The following is a 16,858-nucleotide window of genomic DNA, read 5'->3' as shown; positions in this document are numbered from 1 at the left end:
GGGGAAGCTCATTCCTATATGGATCCCATTTTACGTTTGAGAGTGCTGTAGCTCGTGTAAGTGCCAAGCTGTGATTTGAATTCAGAGAGTCTAATCCCAGAACCCTTGCTCTCACCCCCACTGTTCCGTGAAGGGTACGCGATGGGTCACAGCTGGGACAGTTCTCCTCATGGTCCTGCTGGCTCCCAGGGCTCCCACAGGCTTCCATCCTGGATAATCTGAGGTCTTCCCTGCCACCCCAATATTGCCTGTTGTTCTTCCATGCCCCCCACTTTTTTCCTCTACAACATTTTCCACAGTCTGACACACTATACATTTTATTTATTGGTTGGTTTAATTTGTCTTTCGGAGGAAAGGAATTTTTGTCTTTGTTTGTGTTTCCAGGATTTGGAGGAGGTTGGTGCTGGGGATTGAACCCAGGGTCTCACTTTATACCTCTCTAAAGTAGAAAAAAGAAAAATAATTCAGATTTATATAACAGTACTTCAGCAATTTATTCTCACCTCACCCTCTTCTGTGTGTGAGTTGGTGCAGTACAGTGTCTTTCCTGCAGCTATGGAGATATTTTTGAGAATGCCTTTTGAGTAATGCATTAGGCTGGCTCTTAGAAAAACTGCCTTAGGTTTCTTTTATTTTTTGGTTTATTAGCAGTACTGGGGATTAAATTACCAGGTGTTCTACCACTGAGTTTATATTCCCAGCCCTTGCTTTCTTTTTTTATTTTGAGACAGGGTCTCACTAAGTTGCCCAGGCTGGACTCAAACTTGGCATCCTCCTGCCTCAGGCTCCCAAGTACCTGGGTTTAAAGGAATGTGTCATTGCTTGCTTTACTCATTTTTTAAAATACAAAGTACTTATTTTGTCCTATTTCAAAAGAATGAAGTTAGATCCCTAACTCATACCACACACAAAATTACTCAAAATGAATCATAGATAGAAGAGTTAAATGTAAGAGATAAAACTCTTCAAAGAGTGACTTTAGATTAGAAAGATGATTTCTCAGATATATTCCAAAATGTATACCAAAAGCAGAAACAATAAAAGAAAAAAAAATAAGACCACATAAAAATTAAAAACTTGTGCTGCAAGTAATATCATCAGGAAAGTAAAAAGCAACTAACAAAGTAGGAAAAAATGTTTATAAATATATATCTGACAAGGAACTACTATCAAAATATATAAAGAATTCTTTTTTTTTTTTAAGAGAGAATTTTTTTTTAATGTTTACTTTTTTAGTTTTCGGTGGACACAACATCTTTATTTTTATGTGGTGCTGAGGATCGAACCCAGTGCCCCGCACATGCCAGGTGAGCGCGCTACTGCTTGAGCCACATCCCCAGCCCCTATATAAAGAATTCTAACAATTACAATAAAAATAACCCAAGTTAAAAACAGGCAAGGATTTGAATAGGCATTTTTGTCAAATAGAATATGTAAATAGACAATAAGCACATGAAAAGATGCTCAACGTTATTTGTATTAGGGAAGTGCCCGTCAAAGCCACATAGACACCACTCCAGAACAAGATAACTGTGGTATCAGGACAGACACACCAGGCGCACGCAGTGGTGCACACCTGTAATCTCATAGACTAGGCAGGAGGATCGCAAATTCTCAGTAACTTAGTGATACCCTGTCTCAAAATAAAAAATTAAAAGAGCTGAGGATTTAGTTCCATGGTAGAATGCTTGTCTATCATGTTTAAGGCCGTGGGTTCAGTCCTTAGAACTGCAAAAAGAAACCATCTAGTTTGGGCTACAGTCCTTGAACTACCACATAAAATCCTGCACTGAACAAATTGTGTCATTTGCTGCCTGAGGTAGGGCCAAGATCATTGTTATCTCCAGTGTCTAACACAGCTCTTGGGGCTTAGTAGCCACCCAGATGTTCAGTGAACTGAAATAACAACAATATTGTGACTAATTTTTTAAAAGGAAAAGTTAACCAATAATTGTTATCTTAGATGCAGGGCTTCCTCTCTCCTCTATCCTTTGCCTATCCTGTTTGTTTCTTTTTTGGTTTTGGTACCAGGGATTAAACCCCGGACCCAGAGGCTCTTTACCACTGAGCTACATCTCCAGCCCTTTTTTATTTGGGGATGGTGTCTCACATAGTTACCCAAGTTGGCCTCAAACTTGGAGTCCTCCTATCTCAGCCTCCTAAATTGCTGGGATTACAGGTGTGCATCATGGTGCCAGTTTGCCCATCCTATGTACAAATCTTACTATCAGCAGTATCTGCTTTACTACTTAACAAAACATTCTCTAATACATTAGCTCTGTAAATCTGAAAGCAACTGTGAGGTGGTGGAATTAGTAGGATTGTAAAGCCATTTGACAGAGAAGGAAATTGACTCAGAAAAGCTAAATAACTTGACTCAAATCACCCTGGGACATTGCCAACCTTGGAAGAATCTTTCCCTGGTGCTGTGCACCCCTCTCCCACCCTCAAGTTCATAATTAGGCCCCTGGCTGCTGGTTGCATGCCTGGATCACAGAGCTATAGATGGTTTACAAATCTCTGAGCATCAAATCCAAAGAGAGATTATTCTTTTGTTTGCCCTGTTGCATTATTCTGGCAATTCTCTGGGTAGAACATTCAAGAGTTAAAACCAGCAATAAAGATAAAATAAATGCTAAGAGTCAGTTTTTCTCAATCTGTTGCAAACAGATCTCCAAAGATAAGAAAATTGATTCTTATGATCAGATGCTGGTTCACACTGTGCCCACGATTTTATTCACTTTGTTCTGAAGAAACAAGTAATCAGCCCGTTTACCTACCATCCCCTGTGGCTGGGCACGGGGTTCTGCTGTGCGGCAGTTGGAGAAATTCAATTCAGCAGACATTTATCCATGTGCCTTCTCTGTGTCAGGCAGTGTAGGAGGGGCCAGGGTTGCAGAACTGAACGAGCCTAGTCCTTGTTCTCAGAGTCTAGGGTGTTCTCTAGGTCCTATAGTCATGGCATGCAGTTGTTCTTTAGGGAGAGGATTTGAATTCATTTGCTTTTACATTTTAATCAATTGAATACATGTTGTTTTATATGATGGTTATAATTTTTAATGGTGTTACACTGTTCCTCCATGATAGGATATGGATTTACCATCATAGCTTATCCATCTACTATCTAAACTCTAAGAACTTTGTGTGTGTGGAAAGTATAGAAAGAGAAGGATTAACATGGATATTTAGGACTCAGCGGTGGTGCAAAGTAATCTTTCATTTCAGGGGCAGCCCTGTGAAATTGAGTTTGATGACATTTCATCCCTTCAAAGATTAATAGGAGTTTTCAATAAAAGCATCAGGGTTTGCACATTTGGAAGTTAACCCAGCCACATCTCCATTCACATTTGTCATCATACCTATATGTCTTGTGAATTTATTTTTAAATGCTAGAAGTAATACATCAGCATTATAGAAGTGAGGAAAAATGGCAGAGGAAATAGTTGCCTAAAATGTTACTACTCTGATACTGAGAGACACTTGGACCTTGGGCACCTTATCTCTGAACCTTAATCTCCTCATCTGTAAAACTGAAATCATTTCAACTTTATGAAGCTTTGCTAAGGCTAAGAGATAGCACAGAACATATATCCAGAACCCAGAATAAGTGGATATTTTATTAGAGCAAAAATAACTTCTTTTGTGTGCATGGTGCTGAGGATGGACCCACATCTGTGCGTGCGAGGCAGGCCCCCTGCCACTGAGCTTCCCTGTAACCCCCCATCTTTATAAGATCCCTTTGTCTAGTTTTTCATGGTTTTTCTTTTTTGCAGTTTTTTTTTTGTTGTTGTTGTACTTCTGAACCCTCATTTCTTATTGCACATTATTATACGACCATTTTCCATGTTGCTATATATGATGGCTGTAATTTTTAATGGTGGTACACTGTTGGTCCGTGATAGGATATGGATTTACCATCATAGCTAATCCATTTACCCTATTGTGCATTTGGCTTGCTTCCAGTACAAATAACACTTCAACGAACAGGGTTTCTGTTGTTCTTGTGGTGCTGGAGAGCAAACCCAGGGTCTTACCCATGTCAGACAAGCACTCTACCACTGAGCTATGTCCTCAGCCCATTTTTTTTCACGGGCAGGGGCTACCAGGGATTTAACTCAGGGTCACTTGGCCACTGAGCCACATCCCCGGCCCTATTTTTTATTTTATTTAGAGACAGGATCTCACTGAGTTAGCACCTCATGGTTGCTGACACTGGCTTTTAACACCTGCCTCAGCCTCCCAAGCCACTGGGATTACAGGTGTGTGCCCCTGCGCCCAGCCTCAGCCCATTGTTGATATGTTCATACTTCCTGGGAAGTCTTAGGCAAGTACTTAACCTCTGTGGCGGTTGCCTTGTCTACTAACTGGAGAAGGAATGGTCTGTCGGAGAGGAGAGCTGCGTGGGTGAAATGGGGCAGCACAACAACCCGGGGAGCAGTGCCTGGTGTGTACCAGATGTTTAGTAAACATTACCTCTTACTCCTCTAGGCTTGCTCACCAGCCATGGGTTTCTTGATTCACTGCCCTCCAAGGATTTTGGCAGTTTCTGATATCAGCAGCAATATGTAAAAGGACCAGTTTCTCAACACCCTCATTAGCTGTGATCCTTGGTTTTAACTATGTAACTCTCTGTCCCTTTAAAATAGGGTAGCAGCAAGTATACAGCAGTTGCCTAGCAGGAGTGAGGCCCTGCTTTTCATCCCCCACACTATTATCAATCAATCAGTCAATTTGGAACAAAATAACAAATTCATCCAAAGTTGGGCAGCATGTTACCAGGGGATCTCTTCTGCACCTTCACCTGAACAGTCAATGCCCATGCCAAGGTCAAGTTCCTCAGGGTGTTTAGAATTCTGGTTTTCTGAAACCTATATCCCCAGCTGCATTCTACCAAACTATTGTGTAAGTTGGACCTTTGAAACTTAAAAAACCAGCGTATTTTATTTCTTACTGAAGTGCAGCCTCTCTGGATAAATTATAAAGAAGAGAGATTTATTTGAGGTCATGCTTCTGGTTCAAGGCCAAGAGACCACATCTGGTGGTGACCCTGCTGGCAGAGTCCCACGTGGTGCAGGGCATCACATAGTGATAGGGAACTTACATATGTCTGTCTTCTGGGAGGCTGCCGGTGTTCAGTCATGGGGCCTCCACCCTGACCAACCTATCTAATCCTCATTAATCTCTAAAAGGCCCCACCTCTAAGCCCCAGAGTCAAGTTTCTTCCCTTTTAATACCTCCCCAAAGACATTAAACTCCAACATGAGTTTCAGAGGGACAAATCCTATTCAGACCATTGGCAGACCTCTTTATATTTTTACTTTTCCTTAAATAAGACATCAGTTGGCTCTAGAAAAATCCATGTGGCAGGCAGTGGTCTCTGAATTCTTCTCCCATCTAGAGACAGTAAATTGGCAAGGATAACCAGTGTGCCCTGGTTTGACAGTTAATACTTGTTCTGGTGTAATTGTCTGTTGTGCTCTCTTCATCCTCTAAAATGACCTAGTTTGGATAACAAATTATACCATCCTCCTAGTCCCAGGGGCTTCTCAGAAGCTGGGGCATCTGCCCGTACTTGCCACCTCCCTGGTACTTAGCTGTCTGTCCAAGAAAGGTTTCAGCCATATTTTTTCTCACTGTGCTTAACCTGGGAGAGTCCAGTTTCCTTTTCTCTCTCTCTCTCTCTCTCTCTCTCTCTCTCTCTCTCTCTCTCTTTTGTTCTGGGAATTGAACCCCAGGGCCTCACAATTGCTAAGCACACACTACCGCTGAGCTGCACCCCAACTCCTACCAACCTCTTTTGAATTCACTTCGCCCACTGGGTATTCACTCAAATATTCTCTTTTCCTCAGAGTCTCACTGATGATTGTCAGTAGCAGAGGCAGGCACTTTGCATTTTGTTTCAAAAGTTGCTCTTTGTGCTTGTTATTGATGTTTCAGCTCATTTCATGCCACGGGCAAACATAACCCTCATTTCTCACCACTTGCAACTTTTCAGATTATATCTGCCTTTAATTTCATCTTAAATATAAACCTCTTCTTATTGGAATTTTTAAGACTCACTGCTCTTGCCCTCATCAAATGCAGTAAGGTTAATTACATTCATAAAGCTCCCCGGAAGCCCCCATGCAAACAGATCCACAATGAGTGAGCAATGACAAGGACAAATCTCAAGTGCTAATACACAGCTCCTGTCTCCATGAATGGCCACAGGCAGAGTGTTGCTTTTAAGATAAAGGATTATAAGTACAGAATCTTCTGCATTAGAAAAACAAAAAGAAACTAGCTTCTCCCTGATGATTACCTTGTGTACTTAGGTAACTGTGTTTTCACTAGTCTATAGGGCTTTGTGATTTGAGAAGCTCTAAATAAGTACCTGTCTTCCTTGGGTAAGTTGTTCACAGTTTTAAGGAAGCAAAGTGTCTGGGTGAGAGATCCTGCCAGGCCGAAGCAGGGCAGTACCTGTGTGGGGGCTACAGTTCCTACATGCAAATGGGGATTCTAAATGGGAGTTTATTTTTCTGTCTGTGTTAACTAGGTGACTTTCGGATGGTGATTGGAGAGGATAAGACAAAAGTGTTGAACATTGTACTGCCCAACATGGCCCATTTCCGCGAGCTGTACAGCAGCATTCTACAGGAGAATCCCCAAGTGGTGTATAAAACCCAGCAAGGCAGACTGGAGGTAAACCGTAGGTGGGAAATAACTTCCATCGCTCCTAAGGCAAGAGCTACATGAGGTACTGGGAATTGAACTGAAGAGACAACTTTAAGAAACAGGAATTATTATTATTTTTGGTATTGGGCATTTAAGCCAGGGTGCTCTACCACTGAGCTGTACCTGCTGGTCCTTTTTTTAACTTTTTTATTTTAAGACGGTCTCGCTGAGTTCCCCAGGCTACCATTGACCTTGTGATGCTCCTGCCTCAGCCCCCTGAGTTGCTGAATTGTAGGTATCCACCACTGTGCCTGGCAAGAATTCTTTATAAAACAAGAAAAGAACAGATAATGTGAAATGCCAGAACAATCATTGCTCATTTTAAGGGATTTTGCCATGCTTGCTTCAAATTAAAGTATTTTTGTTTTCTGCTTTTTAAATTTTTACTTTTATCAAAATATCTGCCCATGGTTTAAAAGCCAAGTGGTACCTTGAGGTTTATAACTATTTATAACAGTTCCCTGCTCTGCCCTTCTCTGTTTTCTCTATCTACTCCAGAGGCAGCTTCTTCAGCTTTGTAGCTGATTCCTGTGATATTTACCACCCCCTTCTAAATAACAGGATTTGACTTCTTTCTTGACTGTTTTCAGCTTTATACTTTATTTTTGCCATCCTACTGTGAAGACGACGTTTTTTTTCACTCTTACACTACCCCATCAACACACACACGTCTTTTTCTCCTGTTTCACTCTCACTTTTCCCCTCTTACCTCACCCCCTCGAGTTCCACTATAGTTATTTTATAACTATTCATTACGTTAATATTCAGCATTTACTTCATTATGACAATCCCCCCATGCTGGGGATGGAACCCAAAATGTTGCACATTCTAGGCAAGTGCCCTACCACTGAGCTCCACCCCCAGGGCTCTGACAGCTTCTCTTTTATTGCTGAGATACAGTATTATGAAATTCCCTTTCCTGTACAACTTGTTTCTCCTGGAGTTAATTGCCTCCCCCCTCCCGCTTGCTTGGTTTATTTGGTAGAGTTCTTGTGCTTGCCTAGCATGGGGAAGGCCCTGGGTTCAGTCCCACCACAGGAAAAAGAAAAAAAAATCCTCCACCTCTCAGAGATCTATAAAACTCATCTACTTATATCAAATACATTGAGTGTTTTCTCCCCCGGCCCCTTGAGGACATTCTTCCATGAGGCCCCTGTTCTGTCCCTTCCTAGGCTACTTGTTTTCTAGGATTAGGGTCCTAACTTCTTTTTGTTATCACCCTGAGAATTTCCCTTGTTAGTCTGTCCTTTGCTATTCTGTCTTCTGGATCTTGTATCTTCCTCCTCCATAATTCTGGTGAAGTATGTCTGTTAGTACCTTCTTCACATAGATTTTGAGGGCGGCAAGTGTTTGAGATCAGATACCTCTGATAAATCTATCTCACTGATGGATCATTCAATCAGTAATAGGCTAGATATCAAATTCTAAGGTAGAAATCATTTTCCCTCAGAAGGTTAAGTCACAACTCCATTTCTTCTTTCAGTATTGCATTAAATATTTGGTGGCATTCAGATTCCCTATCCTTTGGATATGACCCCTTTTAATCTCTCTGACAGTGTTTAGGATATTTTCCTTTTTGCAGATTTTTGTTGTTTGTTTGTTTATTTGTTTTGGTATTGGGGATTTAACCCAGAGGCTTTGAACCACTGAGCTATTTTTTATTTTGAGGCAAGGACCTGCTAAGTTGCTCAGGACCTCACTTAGTTGCTAAGGCTGACCTGGAGCTTGCAATCCCCCTGCTTCAGCCTCCCAAGTCACTGGGATTATAGGCATATGCCCCACACCCAGCCACTTTTGTTAACTTTTGTGATGACTTGCTTTTATTTTTGAACACGTCTGTTTTAAATTTATTATTTGAGCACTTGGTGGGCCTTTTGTATCTGGAAAATTATGAAGTTTAGTTTTAGAAAACCTATTGTTTCTGAAATAATTTCCTCATACTCACTTTCTTAGTCTATTCTTTTGGGAATTCCTGTTATTTGTAGAACTCCTGCTTTGATTTTTTTTTTTTTTTCCTTTCTTTCCTGTTTCCTCAGGTTTTTCTGTTCAGCTTTCTGGAAGAATCTTTCAAGATTGATTGTTTAACTTTTCTACTGAATTTTCAGGTCCCATTGGAGATTCTTTTTTCTTGCTTTATTAATGCATCATCTCTTCCTCAATTCTTTAATGATGTTTATCATAATTTTGAAGTTTTTTTCTTGCTCCCTTTATTTGTCTTTCTTAGTTCCTTTCATTCGCTCATCTATTGTATTAGAGGTCTTCCTCAAATATCTGGATGCTTTTTCTGGCCTCTTTTTAAAAAGTGAGGCACTAAAATGCAGACTGAGAGTTCCTTGTGACAGATAGGGTATACCAGCTGATGGGCTTCATATAGAATCATGTTCCAAGTACTTGGCTATTTTATTAGAGGACCCCAAATGTCAGTATCTGTAGAATTTCTTCAGAGAGACATCTAGAGGACAGTGAAGGGTTATATTTCTACATGCCAACTTTTCTAAAAACTGAGCAAAAGAAAAGGATTGGAATTTCCTTTAGTACAAAGCTAAGCTTATTCAAACTCCTCCCTGTGATCTGCAAAAGCAGATGTATGATCTAGTTTTCAGTTGGTTTTGTGTCCAAGGTATTTATAAAATAAATAAAAATTTGTTTTAGTTGCAGTTGGACACTATATCTTTATTTTATTTTTGTGTGGCGCTGAGGATCGAACCCAGCACCCTGCACGTGCTAGACGAGTGCCCTACCGCTGAGCCACAACCCCATCCCAAAAAACGAAATATTTTTTTAAAATATAAATAAATAAATAAAATAAAAAGGTATTGTGTCCAACTACAACTAAAAAATAAATATAAAAAAAAAATCTGGGCAAGGGATGCTGAGGGATCTGTATCTGCAACCCTACCTCCTGTTGATCAGGGTCATTTGCTCCTGTTGATATGTAAGCACCTCATTTCCTGGACTTTCAGCATGGAATTCTAAAATAATCTATCGCAGTCCTAACTTTAAGTTTAGTGAGATATTTGCTGTGTCTTGGGAGAAGCCATCCTCCTCTGAGAACTGGGACCTTTAAATCCATAGATCTAGAGTTTTGAGATGAGACATACTGATTCCCAGGTGGTCATTGGAGGTGATGCTAAGCAGGTCACTCGGTTCCCAGACCTATGTCTCTGTCATTTGGAATGGTATGATGCAGTGGTCATTAATTTAGGACATCTACTACACCATCCCCACAGGGTATCATTGCCAAGCTGGTGCCTTAGCTGTTCCTTGGTATCTGTCATAGACCTTTTCAATGTGACCTGCTAAAATTTTAAGCCAGAAAATTATTTGTTGTGTGGGGCAAAAAATTGTCCCCCTTTGAGAACCATTGTTCCACTGGGTGGTAGTACAGTGGAGCCGTGATCCAGTGCCCACTGCTGTCCCTCCACTCCTCCTTTTCTCTAAAGTGAGCCCCATGAGTTCTGTCACATAGTACACCATGTTGATGAATCTGAGCCCCATGCAGTGGACTGGCTAGATTCTGTGGACAGGAAAGGTAAAGCTGTCATCCTCTCCTCTCTCTTGGTATTGGGTCTGAACATTGTTCTCTGTTCTGCCTCTAGAACCTAAGGAGGCCCAGCACATCACTGTGCTTCTGTCTTAATGGTGAGAGACATGAGATGCCATAAGTTAACTTCTTCTCTAGAGAAGATGTCCCAGCATTTAGGGATCAAGACTACTTGACCCTGCCAGGCACGGTGACACATACCTGTAATCCCAGTGGTTTACAAAGCTGAGGCAGGAGGATGGTGAGTTAAAAGCCAGCCTTAGGAAATTAGTAAGGCCCTATCTCTAAATAAAATATAAAAAGGGCTGGAGATGGGGCTCGGGGGTTAAGTGCCCCTGGATTCAATTCCCAATACCAAAAAGAAAAAAAAGATTATTTGACCTCTAAAAATCTCACCTAGGTGGTAGGCTCTGGGAATCTTCATCAGTATCTCAGATCCTCTGGAATGAATCTATCTGCCAAGGCCTCCAGTGTACCTGTTCCTTATAGCTCACCAGGTGACACATTATGTCAGTGATCTAGATCAACATGGTGATATATTGAATGTCCAAATAAACTGGCTTCCTTCAAGTATATCAGAGGGGGGGGATTTCTAGCTGTGAGGCAAACCATAAAGTGTACTGTTTTCTGTCCCGTGAGGGAGAGCTGATTCTGATCCTCTGACCTAGTTGAGATGGAGAAAAGTGCGCTCATTCACTATGTCTGTGATCCCAAACACATTCCCATAGTTTTATTGATCTGCTTTTAGAAGATTTACCACATCTGGCACAGCAGATGCTGTTGGGGTTCCTACTTGCTTGAGTTTGTAACAGAGTCTGCTGAAACCCACCAGGCTCTATTTGGTTTTATAAGGGCCACACTTAATGGGGATATAATGGGGGTCCATCAATCCTTGTGTTTGTCAGGATTCTCCAGAGAAACAGAACCAACAGAGGGAGGGAGGGAGGGAGGGAGGGAGGGAGGGAGGGAGGGAGAGAGAGAGAGAGAGAGAGAGAGAGAGAGAGAATATGAATGAATGTGTGTGTGGAGAGAGAGAGAGAGAAATTGATTTTAAGAGATTGGCTCATGAGTTATGGGATCCGGTGAGTTCTTTTTTTCATTACTGGGAATTGAACCCAGGGATGCTCTGCCCCTTAGCTACATCCCCAGCCCTTGTTATTTTATTTTGAGACAGGGTCTCCTGACATTGTTGATGGCTGGCCTCAGCTTCTCAAGTCACCAGAATTATAGGCATATGGTACCATGCCTGATGAGGTCTGGCAAGTTTTGAGTTTTGAGACCCATGGAGGAGTCAGCCTTGCAGCCTTGAATCTAGAAGCAGAATTCCTGGGGTTGGGAGAGAGAGACTTTAGCCTTTTCTCTTAAGTCCTTCAACTGATTGGATGAGGCCTATCCATAATCACAGAGGATAATCAACTCTACTCAAAGTTGACTGATTTAAATGTTGTTTGCATCTTAAAAATACCTTCCACTCAACATCTAGACTGGTGTTGAACTCAGCAGCTGAACACTACAGCCCAGCCCAAGGAAACACAAAATTAGCCACCACATCCTTGAGGGCTGCAGCTGGTACTAATCACTGCCATCTCTCCCAGGGTGATGTTTTATTTTTCCTTTACTCTTTTGATCAGCAGAGAGAGTGTCAACTTCACAGACTTCCACTTGGTCTTCTGCACTGTGGCAGCTCCAGAATTCCATCTTGGAGTCTGCCTGCGAGGACCACCCCTGGCACCAGTTGTGTAAGGTCCAGATTGGGCAGATTTGCTAAAAAAGGCTTCTGGTCCTGTGGTGGTGCTTGGGAGCCAGAGGGCCCCTCAGAGTTGTCCCAACTTGACTCAGAGGCTAGGCCTTTGTACTCTGGCATTGTCCAGTTATTGGATACAGGCAACTCCCTTTGGCTGGAGACAGTTCTAAGAAGGACTCCGGGAGGGGGACTTGGCTGACTTTCCCAGTACCTTGGTCCACCTCAGATCCGGGTGGTATGCCACAGTGTCTACCATCACAGGACTCTGTCTGCTTTTTTTAAATATGAGTTTTATTGATGTATTTTTTATGTAACATAAAATTGAACCCAGACGCACTGTACCACTGAGCCATACCCACCACCCTTTTTTATTTTTTTATTCTGAGACATGGTCTTGCTAAGTTGTCCAGGCTGGCCTAGAACTTGAGATCTTCCTGCCTTAGCCTCCTGAGTTGCTGGGATTATAGTTGTACACAAATTCATTGGCCTTTATTATATTCACAGAGTTATGCAGCCATCACCACAGTCTAATTTTAGGACATTTCCATCACTCTGTACAGAAACCCATACCCATTAGTAATCCCCAGCTTTCTTCTCCCCCAGGCAACCATTAACCTACTTTCTGTCTCTATGGATTGGCCCACTCTTCATATAATGGACACTTCATATAAATGGAATCATACAATATGTAGCCTTTTTTATATCTACTTTTAAAATGTATTTTGACTTTCACAATTTAACTGCTTCCACTTTCACACTTTAATGAGAATCTAAAAATAAAAATAATCATTTTACCAATTTATTTGAACATGTCACCTAATAATTTTTCTTTAAATACGATTTCAAATAAAAATTCCAGTGCATTCTTTTCCTCAAGAGAAAGCATTGGCAAACACTGTTTTCTAATTCCTCATATTACTCAAGCCATTTTGGCATTTCTAAAATTCCTAGAATCTATATTTCATTGCCAAAGCATAACTTAAATATAATATCCTTTTGACCTATTTCAATACATGGCTCCAAAACAAGAATCTATAAAAATCATTTATAGGATATTCTACAGAAATATGAACATTTTTTTGTCATCTGTATAGCCAATGATACATAAAGGTGGAACCTATGAATGTAGAACAATCCTAGTAATAAATATGAGGTATTTAGATTTTGTAAAAAACACCTGTGTATCTTTAATGGAGCCACTAATGGTATTTCCTTCTTCTTTGCGTAGATTTTTTTAAACAAAACTAGAAAATACAGGCATTTAATATATGTAGACTTAATAAATATTTGTTGGGTTAGGGTTGTAGCTCAGTGGTAGAGCACTTGCCTCACATGCTGGGAGTCTCCTTCTAGGACCGTCGCTGGCACCAGTTGTGTAAGGTCCAGATTGGACAGATTTGCTAAAAAATCTCATGGGTTCAATCCTCAGCATCACATAAAAATAAATAAAAGATATTGTGTCCATCTACAACTAAAAAAATATTGTTAAAAAGTAAAATAAAATAAATGTTTGTTGAATGAAAAATATAATAGAATGAGTGAATTCTAATTATTAAGAAAATTGATCAAAGTTAGAAAACCTGAATCTAAAATTTCATACATTTATTCGTCCAGGTTTTTTGTTTTTTAACTATTCTCTTAAATAAGTTAAGGCCCAAACATTTTTTAAAAGAATATAACAGAAATTCCTACTTAGAAAATAATGTGGTGGGGGCTGTATTTTGAGGCTTAGTGGTAGAGCGCTCGCCTGGCATGTGTGAGGCACTGGGTTCGATCCCTCAGCACTATATTAAATAAAGGTATTGTGTCCATCTACAACTGAATATATATATATATATATATATATATATATTTTTTTTTTTTTTTAAATAAAATTACATGCTGTGCTGCTTGGGGCAGCATTGCTGATTCTCCTCTTGGCAGGCAAGCAGTGTTTACATGTAGACTTTTTAAAAATGTGATTCCATGAAGCACAGTAAAGTGTAATGGTGAAGCTGGTCTGGTCACAGTCCTGTGACTACCTTTTGATTCTATGATTTCCAGGAAGAGTCTAATGCATAGTTTTGTATGTTTTATTCATGTATCTTTCACAGTGTACTTTAGAACTCATTAGGAATAGAGCCACTCACATTGCTCACTCTTATTTAGCAAGTGACAACAGCTAAGTTATATTGATTCATTTATTCATTCCCTCATTCATCCAATATATTTCGAGTACCTACTATGTGCCAGAGGATTAAAAGTGAATATTAGTCTTCCTCGTCAGTATATTCCTACAATTTGTGAAGTCCAATGTGGTATGTAAAAGGCTGTAAGGACAAGAAGCACAAATGCACATGTTTCCCTCTATTACTGAATGTGTGACCCAGTGATGTTAACTCAAGGCTGCATTTAACATGGGAAGATGATCTAAGTGCCCTGGTTTGATAGGTATTTGTTACCTGTAGCCCACCTTTTGTAACCACTAGAGACAAATAGAAATTTTAACTGAAAGTCAGAAACTCATCCTTAAAAGAGGCTTCTCTTCTTTTGTCAAAATGGAATATTATAGGAAAAGAATTATCCTTTTTGAAGGGACTTGGTACTCTAAACACGAAGACATTGAGTTTCAGAAAGAAGAGAGTTTCCCTAGCATGCTGCCTAGGTTAGGTGTGGGTGCTTATTGTTTGTGTGATTTGATTTGATTTTACTTTATTTTTAACAGAAGAAAAAAACACACTTAATTACATATGTATGCATGGGAGCCCCACATAATATGAGATCCCTGTTTTTGTTATTTTAAATAGAAGCCATGTGTCTCTGAATATTTATAGAATTGAAAGCACTTCCATAGACATCATCTCTCTCTTTCTTCCCCCCTCAGATAGATAAAAGCCCAGAAGGACAATTCACTCAGCTGATGACATTGCCCAAAACCTTACAGCAACGAATAAATCACATTATGGATCCTCCAGGAAAAAACAGAGATGTGGAAGAAACTTTACTCCAACTTGCTCATGATCCTGACTGCGGTGATGTGGTGCGGCTGGGTATGTTTGTGTGTCTGAGGCGAGGAAGTGCTAGCTATAGTTAAAGCAGGCTTTGTGTGCAGTGGAGAGGTATTATTTCTTCCTTCTTCCCCAGGAGATTGAGAGAGAGATTGCCTCAGGGAAGAAGAAAAGCTCCAACACTTTGGGGTTTTTCCCAATCTACATTTTCATTGGCTTGAAATAAGGTGGTGGAAATCCTTTTTTCAGATTTCTATATCCCAAATCACTGTCAAAGGGAGAAGCCGCACTGCTTTTCGTTCCAAGAACATAACTTCTAGAAGTTGTTTAAAAGATGGGCCTGTCTTCTCCATGGTGGTCTAAGAAGGAAGGAGACTGGTGACATTTTTAATGTTTTCATAATATCACACCAGCTGGGACACAGCTCTCCCCAGCCACTAGATGTGTCTCAGTCTGTGTTCAGCAGGTTCCTTCTGGCATGGCCCACATTTCACAGCATCATCCCAGGGCCTCCCCAAATGTCAGAAAAAATTGGAAACTTCAGAGATCTACTTCCCCAGAGGTGGTAAAGGTAATTTACGAGGTCAGCCAGTAAAGAAATAATTACAAATTGAGAATGTCTCTCAAATGAGTGCCTTCTCCTCTTATCATTTATTGAGCTTTTAGTGAGCCCTCCCAGGTGCAGGCCTCCCTGCCAGATGTAATTCTCAATCACAGTGCTGAACACTGCTGTCCTGGGTGGCTCCTCGCTCTCCAGCAGGACCTGCCCAGGTTTTCAGAACACACATTTTTATGCTCCCTGCTGCAAAGTTCTGAGGCCCATTGTTGTTGTTTGTTTTAACGTGTCCTAGTAACAGTCTGACCTCTGCTGCTGCTTTGAAGGGATGGAAGACTTGTACTGTGGCTCCTCACTTGAATACACTCTACATGTGTTTTCATGATGGAGATTTTTCTCCTAGATTAAAAACACACACACACACACACACACACACAAAAAAAAAAAAAAAACCTTGGGTTTTTTTGTTTGTTTGTTTGATTTTGATCTTTTCACATTTTGGAATTGAAAACCAAAAACCTTACATGGACTGAAATTCCTAAAATGTCCTTTGAGGGTTCTCTGCTCTCCATCTCTTGTTTTAAGGTAAGGTGGCCTGGGCCCAGAGCAGTTCAGTCATTTTTCCGAGCTCACACAGCTGGGCGGTGCCAGAGCTGGCCCCTCCAGGGTCCTGGCCCTCAGTCCTGATGCCCTTTTCACTGCCACTCTGTGGCAGCAGAAGAGCTGGATTTGCTGCTTTTACTGGATAACTAGAAAGAATATTTATTTTCAGGTTTTAAAACTGTTAAGATAACTAACATCTGTTTTTGGTTTTCTTGGTGTCCTATTTTTTTTTTTTTCCTCACAGGGCTTTCAGCAATCGTGAGACCTTCCAGTATAAGACAGAGTACCAAAGGCATTTTTACTGCTGGTAAGAACTTTAGGAAATCCATATGGCGGCGACTGGATTGTGGCTCCGTGGGCGACTGCTGGCCTAGCATGCATAAGACTGCAGACTCGATCCTCAGCACCCTACAGAAAAAGAAAGGAGAGAAAAGCCATAATTCACACACCAGCTGGGTTGAGTGGCCTTAGTGCTCCTGGTTAAAACCAAAATACGACTAACTTTCCCTGTGTATTGGTGAAAGGCTAAACTCTAAGTGTCACACACTGAGATGTTTAGTAACATAAAAACAGGCCTAGGAGCAGTGTCATCTGGTAGCCCAAAAAAGCCACACCAGTTGAGGTGCTGTCAAATATTTCGACAGCTCCTTCCTGGCAGGGCTTCTTTCCTTATGATTTTATATTTATCGCATAAATATAAACATTGTAAA

General features: G+C 40.8%; 1 protein-coding gene across 4 annotated transcripts in view; it reads left to right on the top strand.

Annotated features, from left to right (window-relative positions):
* Positions 1–16,858, top strand: part of Tamm41 (TAM41 mitochondrial translocator assembly and maintenance homolog) — a 45,987-nt gene that overhangs the window by 19,767 nt on the left and 9,362 nt on the right. For all 4 annotated transcript variants that reach the window (XM_077793452.1, XM_077793455.1, XM_077793453.1 and 1 more), the window contains 3 exons: positions 6,536–6,681; positions 14,866–15,031; positions 16,393–16,455. In XM_077793452.1, coding sequence (XP_077649578.1) covers positions 6,536–6,681; positions 14,866–15,031; positions 16,393–16,455 — 375 coding nt within the window. The remainder of the gene's footprint in view (positions 1–6,535; positions 6,682–14,865; positions 15,032–16,392; positions 16,456–16,858) is intronic.

The sequence above is a fragment of the Urocitellus parryii genome, chromosome 16, assembly GCF_045843805.1.
Source record: "Urocitellus parryii isolate mUroPar1 chromosome 16, mUroPar1.hap1, whole genome shotgun sequence".
Taxonomy (NCBI): domain Eukaryota; kingdom Metazoa; phylum Chordata; class Mammalia; order Rodentia; family Sciuridae; genus Urocitellus; species Urocitellus parryii.
The sequence above is the reverse complement of the archived record's forward strand: the minus strand, read 5'-3'. Positions and strand labels throughout refer to the sequence as shown.